The sequence below is a fragment of the Somniosus microcephalus genome, unplaced genomic scaffold (assembly GCF_052327205.1).
Source record: "Somniosus microcephalus isolate GS21.2 unplaced genomic scaffold, FLI_Smic_1.0 unresolved_chr1, whole genome shotgun sequence".
Taxonomy (NCBI): domain Eukaryota; kingdom Metazoa; phylum Chordata; class Chondrichthyes; order Squaliformes; family Somniosidae; genus Somniosus; species Somniosus microcephalus.
The window spans coordinates 2,441,412-2,457,211 of NW_028225179.1; the positions used below are offsets into that span (position 1 = coordinate 2,441,412).

A 15,800-nucleotide genomic window follows, 5' to 3' on the forward strand; every position below is an offset into this window, starting at 1 on the left:
GATGTTTCCCCTTAATTTCTGATGAAAGTCCCTGAATTATTTCACAATAAAATTATGAACTTTTACTTCAATCGTATATCAATCTTTGGGATAAAATCTACAATTCAGTGTCTGAAAGGTTCCACTGATGAACATCTCCATTAGAAAGTGCAGATTAATCCTTGCTGACAATTCTTACTGACTTGCACATTACACACAGTGGCACCTCCATTATCCACCAGAAAGAAGGGGAATGGGAATTGGTGGAGAATCGAGAGTCCCCAAATGTTGCCCCTCCCGTCTGGTACAGCAATCCCCTCGGCACGGGAATGGAGTCAAGTCCAGTTATAGTGACGGGATGAGTTAAAGGTATTTACTCAGACGGGCGGAAGGTGGGAAGTGGTGTTCCACGGGGATCGGTGCTGGGACCACTGTTGTTCACCATTTACATGAATGATTTGGACTTGGGAATCAGAAGTACAATTTCAAAATTTGCAGATAACATGAAATTGGGGGGTGTAGTTAATACTGAGCAAGACTGCGATAGCATCCTTGTAGAATTATTCAGTCGTGTTCAGTAAATAGCAGCATCTTTTAATTTGCTTTGACTGATCACATCACTATATAGTTATGTGAAAAACAGAAATCATTAACAGCTCCCAATTTCAGAATTGTCAGATTCAAACTCAGCTTCTTCCAAGTACAATCTAACATTTCAAAAATTGTAATGGATGCAGGCGAGATATTAGGACTGTTGTCTAACACAATCCAAACACAGTGACACACAGACAGATGGGCAGGTGTAGCTTCACAGTGAATCCTTTCAAGTCTCACTAAAAAGTGGCAGACTGGCAATCCATTGTTCACTAATGGAGTTGTGATCTTTGTAAATTAAGAAAGGAAATGCATGGGAATGTGTCAACGAGTTGATTAACAGAGTGAGGCATCGGCCCAGAAATTCGGGTCGGGGGCTTCCCGCGGGTGTAAGTCCCCGATCTGCACTTACCTTGCGCGCCGGCCGTTGAGCTCTGGGCCCCCGTGGAATTCCGATCCGGGGCCTGGTCCAGCTGCCGGCGCGCAGTGCTTGCGTATCCCAGGGGCGCAGTTAGTTCGATGCGTCCCCTGGGATCACGGCCACGGGGAGCCAATCGGAGCAGGGAATGCTCCGTTCATAAGTCTGACAGGAAGACCTGTCAAGACTTATAAACACTACGGCCCCAAAACAGCACTAAATCTTCAAATACATTTTTTTTAAATCACATATTTTAAATAAACTGTAAATTACATGAAATAACTATTTTAAACAATAATTTAAATTTTTGAAAAAAATAATTTTATTTTCTTACGGGGCTAAAAATCAACTTCCCTTGCTTTAAAGTATTTAAAAAATAATAAACCTGTGGGGAAAAATGTTTTAATTTTAATTAATTCACCACTTACCTTGTAAAAAGCAGGCCTTACACCTGCTTTTTATATTTCTAAATTCTGCAGGCTTACCCTCCCGGGAATACCTGTATATATAAAAAAAAACAAAGTTTGATGCGCACGCGCAGGCGCCCCCGTGCACGCGTTCGACCTCTGAACTTCTTCGTTCAGAGGAACGGAAGTGCCGGTTTCCCGCACATGCGCAGTGCATGCAGGAAACCGGCACTTCCATCGGGTCTACGGGTGAGTACCCCGTACGTACTCACCCGCGGAGACCCGAATTTCTGGGCCATCATCTCCCTTTGATTTCTATTTCTGACACCAGGCAACAGAAAAAGGTCATTACAACACGACATAAACAGACTCTTCAGGTGTGAGACATCAGACTTCAGAACAACATGTCTGCCAGCTCTGGCCACAAACCTCAGTACAGTCAACCTTTCAGCAGCTGCAGCCCTGATTAAATAACTAGTAGTTTAACATGTCTAGTAGAACTTTTGTATCAAAATAGAAGAAATGGATTTGTGACACACACACAATTAATAATTACATCACAATGTGATTGTGAGGATCGATTATCGCATTTTGATACCTTCCGTGTCCACCGGTCAAGGAAGGTATCAATTGAACTGGTGGACACCGCCTGCTCCCTCTCCAGGGCCACCCGGGCAGGGACAAGACCACGGGAGAGAGGCAGGCAGCCAGAGTGACCCCCCATGGACCCCGCCCATTCTGGACCTACAAATTGCTGTTTTCACCAGGCCCAAGAGCAGGTCCAACAGCAGATCCTCCAACTTACCCACCCCCCTGCGCACCAGGCGGACAAAGATTAGGAGCGTGGGGCTAAAGTGTAACCAAGAGCTGAGGAGCAGCCCCTTCAGGTAACTATACAGGGGCTGCAACCTCTCACACTGAATATATACACGGCCCGGGGACTCCTCTAGGCCGCAAAAAACACATCTGGCCTTGGAGTCCGGAAAGGAATTAAAAAACTTGCACACGACAACTCCCTGCAACAGTCTCCACCCCAGATCCCCAATGGTGCAGGGAAGGACCCCCGCGTAGAAAGCCCTCCACTGGGGAACCTCGCCTCCGTCAGACAGCAAGATGACCCGCCAGTCTGATTGAGATTGGGCAATAAACTAAATTAATCAATAAATGATACAGAAACCCGAGTACCCGGGTCCTCAGCCCTGGCGTGAAGTACGCTGGCCACCAATTTTCCATTACTAACTCACACCTCAGGCCCCGCCCAGTCTGGTTTAATTGCTAAATGTTTTCTAACTCGAGTTCAGGCCTGTCATTCTGAGGGAAACTTACAAGGCCTCATTTATTGGTGTGTCCCACCCGAGCGGCTGTTAATGGCTTTAATAAACTGGCAGCAAGGTTTTTTTAAAGGTGGAAAGTGGTGAAAAACGCCACTAGCAATGCCTCAAAACTCACGGACAGAGAAATCCACTTCATCAGCGCCCCTGCCACAGGACTCAATATCCACCCCCTCCACCACTGGTGCACTGTGTCTGCAGTATGTACGGTCTACAAGATGACCACAGTCAGGCCGTGTGGAGTCAAGGGCCAGGCAACAGAATGGATGGAAAGATCGCTACAAACTTCCCTTAACTCCAACCCTCTGATTTCTGTTTTGTAGCCATCTTTCCATCCATTCTGCTGCCAGGCCCTTCACTCCACACGGCCTGACCTGGGTCATCTTGTCGATCTTACATACCATTTATGGATAGCAAGCTGGTTAGAAAACAGAGAGTAGGGGTTGGGAGTAGCAACTCAGACGGGCAAAAGATGGGAAGTGGTGTTCCACAGGGATCGGCGCTGGGCTCACTGTTGTTCACCATTTACATAAACGATTTGGACTCGGGAATCAGAAGAACAATTTCAAAGTTTGTCGATAACACCAAATTGGCAGGTAGAGTTAATTCTGAGGAAGACAAAATGCAAGAAGACATTAATAAATTTCACAATGGGCATGTAATTGGCAAATGAATTTCACTGTCGATCAGTGTGAGGTGGTGTGTTAATGAATTTCACGATCAGTGTGAGGTGGTGTGTTAATGAATTTCACGATAGATCAGTGTGAGGTGTGTTAATGAATTTCACTGTAGATCAGTGTGAGGTGGTGTGTTAATGAATTTCACTATAGATCAGTGTGAGGCGGTGTGTTAATGAATTTCACTAGATCAGTGTGAGGTGGTGTGTTAATGAATTTCACTGTAGGTCAGTGTGAGGTGGTGTGTTAATGAATTTCACTATAGGTCAGTGTGAGGGGGTGTGTTAATGAATTTCACTATAGGTCAGTGTGAGGTGGTGTGTTTTGGTGGGAAGAATAAGGAGGCCACACACTACTTGGACAAGGGGGTAAAATTGGGTTGCTTTGTGCCTCCTGTGATATTCAGCGGGAGGTTAGCAGCGGCGGCAGCCGGTAGCGCCCCGTGGCACTGCACCGCTGGCAATGACATCATCATCGTGCGCAGCACCCCGGCTGCAAACTTGGGTTGTGACCCCTGACCTATCGCCGGACGATATGTCCGACAGGGTCAGGGGCCGACCCTGCAGCCACGGCGGTGCCACTTAAAGGGCAGGTGTCGGGCGGCAACTTTTTATTTTGGCCGACTGCCAGCACCTGCCCCCTTCCCCTTCTTCGGGGTGCCGGCCGCGATCGCTCAGCCCGGCGCTCCTCTTGATCCGACACCCCGCTCCCCGGTGGTCCAGCAGGGCCCCGGTGTGCGCAGCACTAGGCCCCTCCCCTTTAATCAGGGCGGGAGGTCTGCTATGACGCGGTGCTATGTGCCAACGGGCGTGGCGCTGTTGCACGAAGTGCCGTGAAATTCAATGGTAGCGGCTCAAGAGGGAGGGGAGCGCTTCCAGTAGCACCCCGCCTCCTGCCTGGGGCACTACCACTGAAATTAATGCACAGGGGCGCTAACTTTTTCGGGGGGCTAAAATTAGCCCCTGTGACGTTGGCAACCCAAAGGGGGCATCACCGAATTTTTCCTCTTAAGAGTCTAAATGGGCTGGAGGAGCAGAGGGATCCAGGGATACAGATACACAAATCACTAAAAGTAGCGACACAGGTTAATAAGGCCATTGAAAAAAAAAGCACTGGGGTACATTCCTGACGGAGCCTTCTGTTCCATGCCTAGGAGCTCTGAACCATGGCAGAGAGCGGCTGGGACACGTTTCGCACATGCCTCGAGATTAACCCGCACGGCAACTTTGCTGTCAGTGAAGAGAGACAAGAAAGATCAAAGTGCCGTTTGCCCCTCTCAGTGTGGCCCTGAAGGACTGTGTCCAGGCTAGAGTTCTGTTCCCACTGTACGATCCTCCCCCGGATTGTCCTTTCTGAGCTCCAGCCAGGTGATGCTGAACACTCAGGTGGGAAAGAAGAAAATCTACAACAATGTGTTTAAAACAAAGCTGGTTTATTTGACATATATCCAGAATATTAAACTCCAGCCCAGTTATAGGGGTTATTAACATCAGCAGAAACAAAACCCAATTGTCAGAATGAACATGGTTCAGTCCTGGATGTGATTACCAGCAGCAATAACAGCAGAATCCGACCCCTGCAGTCACTTGTGAACTGCCTGGTGTCTCAGCAGGGTGGATGACTGAGTGAATCCCTTCCCACACACGGAGCAGGTGAACGGCCTCTCCCCGGTCTGAGTGCGCTGATGGACAGTGAGTTCAGATGATCGCCTGAACCCAGTCCCGCAGTGAGAGCACCTGAGCGGCCTCTCGTCAGTGTGAACACGTTGATGGTACATCAGTTCCCAGGAACTTTTATAGCACTTCCCACAGTCCAGGCATTTAAAAGGTCTCTCATCAGTGTGAGCGCGCTGATGATTCAGCAGGTTGGATGACTGAGTGAATCCCTTCCCACACACCAAGCAGGTGAACTGCCTCTCCCCAGTGTGAACTCGCTGGTGTCTCAGTAGGTGAGATGAATTAGTGAATCCCTTCCCACACTCAGAGAAGGTGAATGGCCTCTCTCCAGTGTGAATGCACTTGTGTGTCGATAGGCCAAAGGATTGGCTGAAGCTTCGTCCACACACAGAACACGTGTACGGTTTCTCCCCGAAGTGAACGGTGTTTTTTGCTTCCATGTTCAGAGGCCGGTGATATTCAGATACGATGAGTCGAGTGACTCTGTCAGATCTTGGCGTGATGTTTGGTTTGAGCTTACCATCTGTAAATTCCTCCCCTTCTAATACCCTGTAAAATTACTTTAAAACGGGGAGTGTGAGAGAGAACCCACAAGAAACCAAAGCCAGGTTGTGAAACTGAGTTTAATGAATCTGGTCATTTGTGGGGCCAGCACTAGAAAAAAGTGACCATGAAAGCTGCTGGATTGTCATAAAAATCCAACTGTCCCTCAGGGAAGGGAATCCACCACCTGGCCTGGGCCTACACACGACTCTGGCCTCTATGGGAGGAGAGAGCGAGAGGTGGGAGTGGGAGGGGGAGGGGGGCGAAGGAGATGAATTTTATACATCTGCAACTCGACCAGAACTTTGATAGAACATCCAAAACCCACAACCTTCACCACCTAGAAGGACAAGGGCAGCTGTTGCATGGGAGCACCATCATCTCCAAGTTACTCTCCAAGTCACACACCATCCTGACTTAAGACATATTCATCGTTGCTGGGTCAAAATCCTCGAACTCCTTACCGAACAACATTGTGGGAGTACCTTCACCACACGGACTGCAGGAGCTCAAGAAGGCGACTCACCACCCCCTTCTCAATGGGCAACTGGGGATTGGCCATATTTGCTGCTCTTGCGAGCAGTGCCCACATCCCAAGAATGAATTAAAGCAAATCTGTAGATGTAAACTGGATTAAAAGGCCTAGAAATTGGGTTTTGGCGCAGCCAGGGCTTTAGCGCCGGAAGTTAGTGCCGGCGCTAAGTCCCCCTGCGCGCGCCAAAAATTCAGTAGCGCCGCGCCCAAACGGCTGCCGGCGCTACTGGAGGGTTTCAGCGCCTCCCAATGGGCGCTACCTGCCCCATTGCGGCGCTGTTCCGGCGCTGCGGTGCCCGATGCGGTGCGGCAGGCTGGGGAAGTGCAGGCCTCCTCCTTCCGTTAAGGAGGAGCTGCCTGCACCCGACCGCTGGCCGTTGACGGCTGAATAAAAATGAGCCCGGCACCTCGGAGAAGTGCCGGGCTCGCGGCCCACACGCATCTGTGCCGCGGGGGGTCTTGGAGGAGTCCGGGGAGGGAGGTGCGGGCAGGCGGCCGCCGGGGAAGCGGCCGGCCGCCGCGCGACCTTAATGCGCCGGCGCTAACTTCAGCAAGGCACCTTTTACAGAACGTTGCTTGCGGCCGCAACTCAATTTCGGAGTTCGGGCGGGTTACCACGGCAACCGGGACGCTGCGCACACCGATGACGTCATCGGTGCCGGCGCAGCGCTACCGGTGCAACGCCGCTTTAGGGCCCCACTCAATTTTTCAAATGGCCATAACTCTGGCGCTAGTCCCTCTAGCGCCTCAAAAGCGGCGCTAAGGCTAGTGAATTTCTCGGCCAGTGCCTCTACAGAAATACTTGTTCCTAAAACAATACTCTTTTACATTGTAGGGACAGTGTCTGTTTAACAACCTAATCTCCCCCAGAATCCACCTTCCTTGACAGTCTCACATTGGAAATTGTTGGGTCCTCCTGGGCTCAGAAGTACTGGGGGTTAAACCCAGCAGCTTCTCCTCCATCTCCACTCCAGCTCAAAATGAAGCAGCAAAAAGACCTACACAGGCGGCCAGGGACTGACTTCCGTCAGCCTGCAATAAAACTTCCCGACAGCCGCTGACTAATGGTGGCCGCAGCACCCACAATTCACCACACCCCAGAATCCACTCCATCCAATGCGCTGATTTCCCTGCTGAGAGTGCGCATGCTCCCCGGGGCCGCCGGCCATTCTGGGAGCCTGGCTCCTGTCCTTTGACCTGAGTCGGACTCGGTGGAACCAGCTGAAGAAACCGGGAAGCAGCGGCTCGGATGGGGGAGGCGCTGCACCCTGGGTTTCCTGGTGCCGGGGCCCTGGCCGCATGTCCGCTGGGCCCGGCCGCTCTGATTCTGATTGAGTTTTTTGATGAGGTAACAGAGAGGGTTGATGAGGGCACTGCGGTTGACGTGGTGTACATGGATTTCCAAAAGGCGTTTGACAAAGTGCCACATAATAGGGTTACCAGCAAAGTTGAAGGCCATGGAATAAAAGGGACAGTGGCAACATGGATATGAAATTGGCAAAGTGACAGAAAACAGAGAGTAGTGGTGACCGGTTGTGTTTCGGACTAGAGGAAGGTACACAGTGGTGTTCCCCAGGGGTCGATACTAGGACCACTGCTTTTCCTGATATATATATTAATGACCTGGACTTGGGTGTACAGGGCACAATTTCAAAATTTGCAGATGTCACAAAACTTGGAAGTATCATGAACAGTGAGGAGGATAGTGACAGACATCAAGAGGACGTAGACAGGCTGGTGGAATGGACGGACACGTGGCCAATGAAATTTAATGCAGAAAAGTGCGAAGTGGTACATTTTGGTAGGAAGAATGAGGAGAGGCAATATAAACTAAAGGGTACAATTCTAAAGTGGGTGCATGAACAGAGAGACCTGGGGGTATGTGTGCACAAATCGTTGAAGGTGGCAGGGCAGGTTGAGAAAGCGGTTAAAAAAGCATACGGGATCCTGGGCTTCACAAATAGAGGCATAGAATCCAAAAGCAAGGAAGTTATGATGAACCTTTATAAAACACTGGTTCGGCCTCAACTAGTGAATTGTGTCCAATTCTGGGCACCGCACTTTATGAAGGATGTCAAGGCCTTAGAGAGGGTGCAGAAAAGATTTACAAGAATGGTTCCAGGGATGAGGGACTTCAGTTACGTGGATAGACTGGAGAAGCTGGGGTTGTTCTCCTTAGAGCAGAGAAGGTTGAGAGGAGATTTGATGGAGGTGTTCAAAATCATGAGGGGTCTGGACAGAGTAGATAGAGAGACACTGTTCCCATTGGCGGAAGGGTCGAGAAGCAGAGGACGCAGATTTAAGGTGATTGGCAGAAGAACCAAAGGCGACATGAGGAAAAAAAATTTACGCAGCGAGTGGTTAGGATCTGGAATGCACTGCTTGAAAGGGTGGTGGAGGCAGATTCAATCACGGCTTTCAAAAGGGAATTGGATAAGTATCATCAAATATATTCAAGAAGGAGTTAGATATATTTCTTAAGGCAAAAGGGATCAAGGGATATGGCGAGAAGGCAGGAACAGGGTACTGAGTTTGGATGATCAGCCATGATCTTATTGAATGGCGGAGCAGGCTCAACGGGCCAAATGGCCTCCTTCTGTGCTGTAACCATTCTATGATTCTATAAAATATTAGAAAGTTTGTTCCACAGAAGCACGGGGTTTATCTGATTTTATTGATGAATTTAAAAAGTCTGTATTAAAACCTGAGCCAGTGTGTTGTGAGACAGAGCCTTGTGTCCAATGCGGGGAATAAAGGCCCACAGCCTCCCCTGGCCCCGGGCCCTGAACAAGGGACTGGAGAAACTCGCTGCCCTGCGGATCAGACAATCAGCCGGCGCTAGTCGCGCCCCTCAGGCTCCGCGATTGGTTGGAGGACCCACCGCCGGCGCGCTCCTCCAGCCCCGCCCTGCTCGCTCCCTATTGGTCGGAAGCTCCCATCAATCAGGCCGTGGGCCCGGGTCACGTGTCCCTCACCAACTTCACAAAGAAATTCTCGCGCAGTCGCCGGGCGGAGCTGCAGGTCGGCGGGAACGGAGTCGGGAGATTAATAAACTGCGGGTAAGCCGCACCGCAGGGTTTATAAAGTTGGAGAACGGCCTCAGGCCCGAATGAGATCCAGCGGCTCGGTCTGTGTTCCGCCGGACGGCAGCGGTGAGGCTTTTTCTCGGTGATAGGCCCGGGCTACGCGCCGCCATCTTGGTGGAGGAAAGACCGGCCAGTTCCACCTGCAGCACAGGGAGTGGGCGGGGCTTCAGGGTCCCAGTGCCCTTCCCCGAATGCCCCGCGCCAACTCCATCCGACAGGATCTGAGTGCGCAGGCGCAGCTCCGAGTGGGGGAAGGGGGTTGGTCTACTCTGGGCATGCGCGGTTATTACCCTTGGTGACCGGGAGGGGTCGCTGTGCCGGACTCGACCGAAACCGCCGTCCCGCCTGCGCATGCGCGGACTCTCAGCTGTCAATCGACCATCAGCCAGCAGAGGTCGCTGGTAAGACCAGTGAAGGAAGAAAGACTTGCATTTATATAGCGCCTTTCACCACCACCAGACGTCCTAAAGCGCTTTATAGCCAATGAAGTACTTTTGAAATGTTGTCACTGTTGTAATGTAAGAAACGCAGCAGTCAATTAGCGCACAGCAAGCTCCCACAAACAGCAATCTGATAATCTGTCATTTTATTATCTTAATTGAGGGATAACCATTGAAACATAGAAGATAGGAGCATGAGTAGGCCATTCAGCCCCTCAAGCCTGCTCCCCATTCCATGAGATCATGACTGATCATCCAAACTCAATACCCTGTCCCTGCCTTCTCCCCATATCCCTTGATCCCTTTAGCCTTAAGAAATATATCTAACTCCTTCTTGAATATATTTAATGAATTGGCCTCAACTGCCTTCTGTGGTAGAGAATTCTACAGGTTCACCACTCTCTGGGTGAAGAAATTCCTCCTCATGTCTGTCTTAAATGGCTTACCCCTTATCCTTAGACTGTGACCCCTGGTTTGGACTTCCCCGACCATCGGGAACATCCTTCCTGCATCTAGTCTGTCTAGTCCTGTTAGGATTTTATAAGTTTCAATGAGATCCCCTCTCATTCTTCTAAACTCCAGCGAGTATAAGCCCAATCAACCCAATCTCTCCTCATACGTCATTCTTGCCATCCCAGGTATCAGTCTGGTGAATCTTCGCTGCACTCCCTCCATGGCAAGAACATTCTTCCTCAGATAAGGCGACCAAAACTGCACACAATACTCAAGGTGTGGTCTCACCAAGGCCCTGTACAACTGCAGCAAGACATCCTTGCTCCTGTACTCAAACCCTCTCGCTACGAAGGCCAACATACCATTTGCCTTCTTAACCACCTGCTGCACCTGCATGCTTACCTTCAGCAACTGGTGCACAAGGACACCCAGGTCTCGTTGCACTTCCCCTCCTCCCAATCTATTGCCGTTCAGGTAATAATCTGCCTTCCTGTTTTTGCCACCAAAGTGGATAACCTCACATTTATCCACATTATACTGCATCTGCCATGCATCTGCCCAATCACCCAACCTGTCCAAATCATACTCGAGTTTCTTGGCATCCTCCTCACAGCACACACGCCCACCCAGCTTTGTGTCGTCTGCAAACTTGGAGATATTACATCTAGTTCTTTACATAGGAGCAGGAGAGGGCCATTCAGCCCCTCGAGCCTGCTCCGCCATTAAATGAGATCATGGCTGATCTTCTGCCTCAACTCCATTCACCGGCCCTATCGCCATATCCCTTGATGCCCTTACTGGTCAAAAATCTATCGACTTCTGTTTTGAATATACCCAATGACTGAGCCTCCACAGCCCTCTGGGGTAGAGAATTCCAAAGATTCACCACCCTCTGAGTGAAGAAATTTCTTCTCATCTCAGTCCTGAATGGCCGACCCTTTATCCTGAGGCTGTTGCCCCTGGTTCTAGACTCCCCAGCCAAGGGAAACATTCTCCCAGCATCCACCCTATCAAGCCCTGTAATAATTTTGTATGCTTCAATGAGATCCCCTCTCATTCTTCTGAATTCAAGAGAATACAGGCCTAGTTTACTCAATCTCTTCTCAAACGACAGTCCCGCCATCCCAGGAATCAATCTCGTGAACCTTTGTTGCACTCCCTCTGTGGCAAATATATCCTTCCTTAGGTAAGGGGACCAAAATTGTACACAGTACTCCAGGTGTGGTCTCACCAAGGCCCTATATAACTGGAGTAAGACTTCTTTATCCTGTACTCAAATCCTCTTGTAATGTCAATCAACCAACAGTCAGAAGAGGTCGCTGGTGAGATCAGTGAAGAAAGAAAGACTTGCGCCTTTCACCACCACCGGATGTCCCAAAGTGTTTTACAGCCAATTAAGTACTTTTGAAGTGTAGTCACTGTTGTAAGAAATGCGGCGGTCAATTAGCACACAACAAGCTCCCACAAACAGCAATGTTATAATGACCAGATAATCTATCTTTATGTTGATTGAGGGATAAACATTGGCTAGGAGACTGGGGATAACTCCCCTGCTCTTTCCCACATTACAACAGTGACTACTTCATTGTAGTACTTCATTGGCTGTAAAGCACTTCAAGACATCTGGTGGTCATGAAAGCACTGTATAAATGCAAGTCTTTCTTGAAATTGTGCCATGGGATCTTTTACATCCACCTGAGAGAGCAGACAGTTTAACGTCTCATCCGAAAGACGGCACCTCCGACAGTGCAGCACTCCCTCAGTACTGCACTGGAGTGTCAGCCTAGATTTTTGTGCTCAAGTCTCTGGAGTGGGACTTGAACCCACAACCTTATGCCTCAGAGGTGAGAGTGCTACCCACTGAGTCACAGCTGACACTAAAGAGCAAGCAGTTCTGACGAAAGGTCATCGACCTGAAACGTTAACTCTGTTTCCCTCTCCACAGATGCTGCCTGACCTGCTGAGTATTTCCACCATTTTCTGTTTTTATTAAAGAAACGAGGGAGTGATTGCTGACAGGAAGAATGTTGGATCGTCCTGTGCATGCGCACCTCCCTGGCGGCTGAGGCGAAACACCGACTCGCCTCCACCTGAGCCGCGCACGTGTACCAGATGTTGCGGCTCCACATGCGCGCCCGATGTTCCAACCACGGGGTTTTGTGCACTCAGCATGTGCGTTGTGGACCGATCGGGACGGGCAATTGTGGAGCAGGAGGGAGAGCGCGGGGGCCATGAGCACATGTGCGGGACTTGGAGTCAACAGAGCGCTTTCTGCAGCGCCGGGGCTTGTGGGTATTACAGCCGCCATTACTGCTGATCCTTTCAGCCAACCTGTGCAGCAGCTGGGGCCTGAAAATCAGCTTCACTGACACTAGGTTCGGAAAGAGGAAAATTAAACAAAAGTTTGTCTCTGATCCTTTTCTGATCTCAATTTACAGGGTTATAGAAGTGGAGCAGTTACAGGCGGGAAGCTCAACCAAACATCACGTCAAGATCTGACAGAGGCGCTGGATTCATCAGGACCTGAATATCATCGGCCTTTGCACATGGAAAGAGAAAGCAGCGATCGCAGCGATGACAAATTGCACACGTGTTCGGTGTGTGGACGCGGATTCAGCCGATCGCCTGACCTGGCGAGACACGTGCACCGTCACACCGGGGAGAAACCGGGTAAAGGTGGGGACGGTGGGAAGGGAGTCATTTCCCCGTCTGCAATAGAAATTCAACGACGCAGTCACACCAGGGACTGTCCATTCATCTGCTCCGTGTGTGGAAAGGGATTTGTTCGTTCATCCCACCTGCAAACACACCAGCGAGTTCACACTGACGAGAGACCATTTCAGTGTTCTGACTGTGGGAAGAGCTTTAAAAGCCCCCAGGATCTGAAGGGACACCAGCGATTTCACACTGATGAGAGGCCGTTCACCTGCTCCGTGTGTGGAAAGGGATTTGTTCGTTCATCCCAACTGCAAAGACACCAGCGAGCTCACACTGACAAGAGACAATTTCAGTGTCCTAACTGTGGGAAGATCTTTAAAAGCCCCGAGGATCTGAAGGGACACCAGCTTGTTCACACTGATGAGAGACCATTTCAGTGTCCTAACTGTGGGAAAAGCTTTAAACGCGCCAGGGAACTGAAGCAACACCAGCTTGTTCACACTGATGAGAGACCATTTCAGTGTCCTAACTGTGGGAAGAGCTTTAAAAGCCCCGAGGATCTGAAGGGACACCAGCTTGTTCACACTGATGAGAGACCATTTCAGTGTCCTAACTGTGGGAAAAGCTTTAAAAGCCCCGGGGAACTGAAGGAACACCAGCTTGTTCACACTGATGAGAGACCATTTCAGTGTCCTAACTGTGGGAAGAGCTTTAAAAGCGCCAGGGATCTGAAGCAACACCAGCGAGCTCACACTGATGAGAGACTATGTCAGTGTCCTAACTGTGAGAAAAGCTTTAAAAGCCCCGGGCATCTGAAGCAACACCAGCTTGTTCACACTGGGGAGAGACCATTTCAATGTTCTGACTGTGGGAAAAGCTTTAAAAGCGCCAGGGATCTGAAGGAACACCAGCTTGTTCACACTGATGAGAGACCATTTCAGTGTTCTGACTGTGGGAAGAGCTTTAAAAGCGCCAGGGACCTGAAGGGACACCAGCGAGTTCACACTGATGAGAGACCATTTCCGTGTTCTGACTGTGGGAAGAGCTTTAAAAACACCGGAGATCTGAAGGGACACCAGCGAGTTCACACTGATGAGAGACCATTTCAATGTCCTGATTGTGGGAAGAGTTTTAAAAGCGCCGGGGATCTGAAGGGACACCAGCACACTCACACTGGGGAGAGACCGTTCACCTGCTCCGTGTGTGGGAAGGGATTCACTCAGTCATGCACTCTGCTGAGACACCAGCGAGTTCACACTGAGCGATCTTTCACCTGCTCTTATTGTGGGAAGGTTTTCGCTTGGAAGTCTAACCTGCTTAATCACCAGCAAGTTCACACTGGGGAGAAACCATTCACCTGCTCCATGTGTGGGAAGGGATTCACTCAGTCATGCACTCTGCTGACCCACCAACGCACTCACACTGGGGAGAGACCATTCACCTGCTCTGTGTGTGGGAAGGGATTCACTCAGTCATGCACTCTGCTGACCCACCAACACACTCACACTGGGGAGAAACCATTCACCTGCTCCGTGTGTGGGAAGGGATTCACTCAGTCATGCACTCTGCTGACCCACCAACGCACTCACACTGGGGAGAAACCATTCACCTGCTCCGTGTGTAGGAAGGGATTCACTCAGTCATGCACTCTGCTGAGACACCAGCGAGTTCACACTGAGCGATCTTTCACCTGCTCTTATTGTGGGAAGGTTTTCACTTGGAAGTCTAACCTGCTTAATCACCAGCAAGTTCACACTGGGGAGAAACCATTCACCTGCTCCGTGTGTGGGAAGGGATTCACTCAGTCATGCACTCTGCTGAGACACCAGCGAATTCACCAGTGATTGAAGAGGTTGGATTCTGCTGTTATTGCTGCTGTTAATCACATCCAGGACTGAACCATGTTCACTCTGGCAATTGGGCTTTGTTTCTGCTGATGTTAATAACTAGAATAACGGGACTTGAGATTAATATTCTGGACAAATATTAAATAAAGCAGCTTTGTTTCAAACACACAGTGTGTCTAATATTTGATTTCTCCATAATAAGAGGAGACTAATTGATGTTCTGTTACTGACTGTTCCATTTTTGGGCCTTTTCTTACTCTGGATTATTTCAGTTCTCATCTAGTTCGCCTTCTACCACATCAAACCCCAAACTTGTTCTATTTGTGTACACGGCTTGTGGGTGTCAAAGACTGAACTGTAGTGTCTCACTTTACACTCACCTGAAATTCCTGAACCACCTCTTTACAGAACTACCTTGCATAAGATTTGAAATCTGTTATTTTCTGTATCATTTAACATCTCTTGGATCCGATTAAAAAAAAAACTCCACACATACTGCATGTGATAGCCTTAGAAATGTTCTGATCTTTGTAATTGTCATTGCTGATTTTGATGGTCTCTTTGATTTAATCTCTTGTTACTAACATACATTGCACTATTTCTTTATTCGAGATAATTGTTTCAAATACTTCCTTTATCAGGTCTTTAGCTCCTCCATTGATCCCTGTCAATAATCCTTGGTCAGGGGCTGGGGTTAAGGTGTAGGATTGGGGTTAGTGATGGGGTTAGTGGTTATTGGTTAGGATTGGGGTTAGTGGTTATTGGTTAGGATTGGGGTTAGTGGTTGGGGCTAGTGGTTATTGCTTAGGATTGGGGTTAGTGGTTGGGGTTTGTGGTTATTGGTTAGGATTGGGGTTAGTGGTTGGGGCTAGGGGTTATTGCTTAGGATTGGGGCTAGTGGTTATTGGTTAGGATTGGGGCTAGTGGTTATTGGTTAGGATTGGGGCTAGTGGTTATTGTTTAGGATTGGGGTTAGTGGTTGGGGCTAGTGGTTATTGGTTAGGATTGGGGCTACCAGTTATTGGTTAGGATTGGGGTTAGTGGTTGGGGCTAGTAGTTATTTGTTAAGATTGGAGTTAGTGGTTGGGGCTAGTGGTTATTGGTTAGGATTTGGGTTAGTGGTTGGGGCTGCTGGATTCGCAAAATTGGAATTTGTA

General features: G+C 49.4%; 1 protein-coding gene and 1 pseudogene across 1 annotated transcript in view; one reads left to right on the forward strand and one right to left on the reverse strand.

Annotated features, from left to right (window-relative positions):
* LOC147093167 (uncharacterized) overlaps positions 1-5,522 on the reverse strand; it is a 64,361-nt pseudogene extending 58,839 nt beyond the window's left edge.
* LOC147093168 (uncharacterized) overlaps positions 1-15,442 on the forward strand; it is a 28,498-nt gene extending 13,056 nt beyond the window's left edge. Inside the window, exon 2 of the mRNA XM_085974256.1 lies at positions 12,577-15,442. Coding sequence (XP_085830382.1) covers positions 12,685-14,640 — 1,956 coding nt within the window. The 5' untranslated portion in view covers positions 12,577-12,684 and the 3' untranslated portion in view covers positions 14,641-15,442. The remainder of the gene's footprint in view (positions 1-12,576) is intronic.
* The last annotated feature ends 358 nt before the right edge of the window (positions 15,443-15,800 follow it).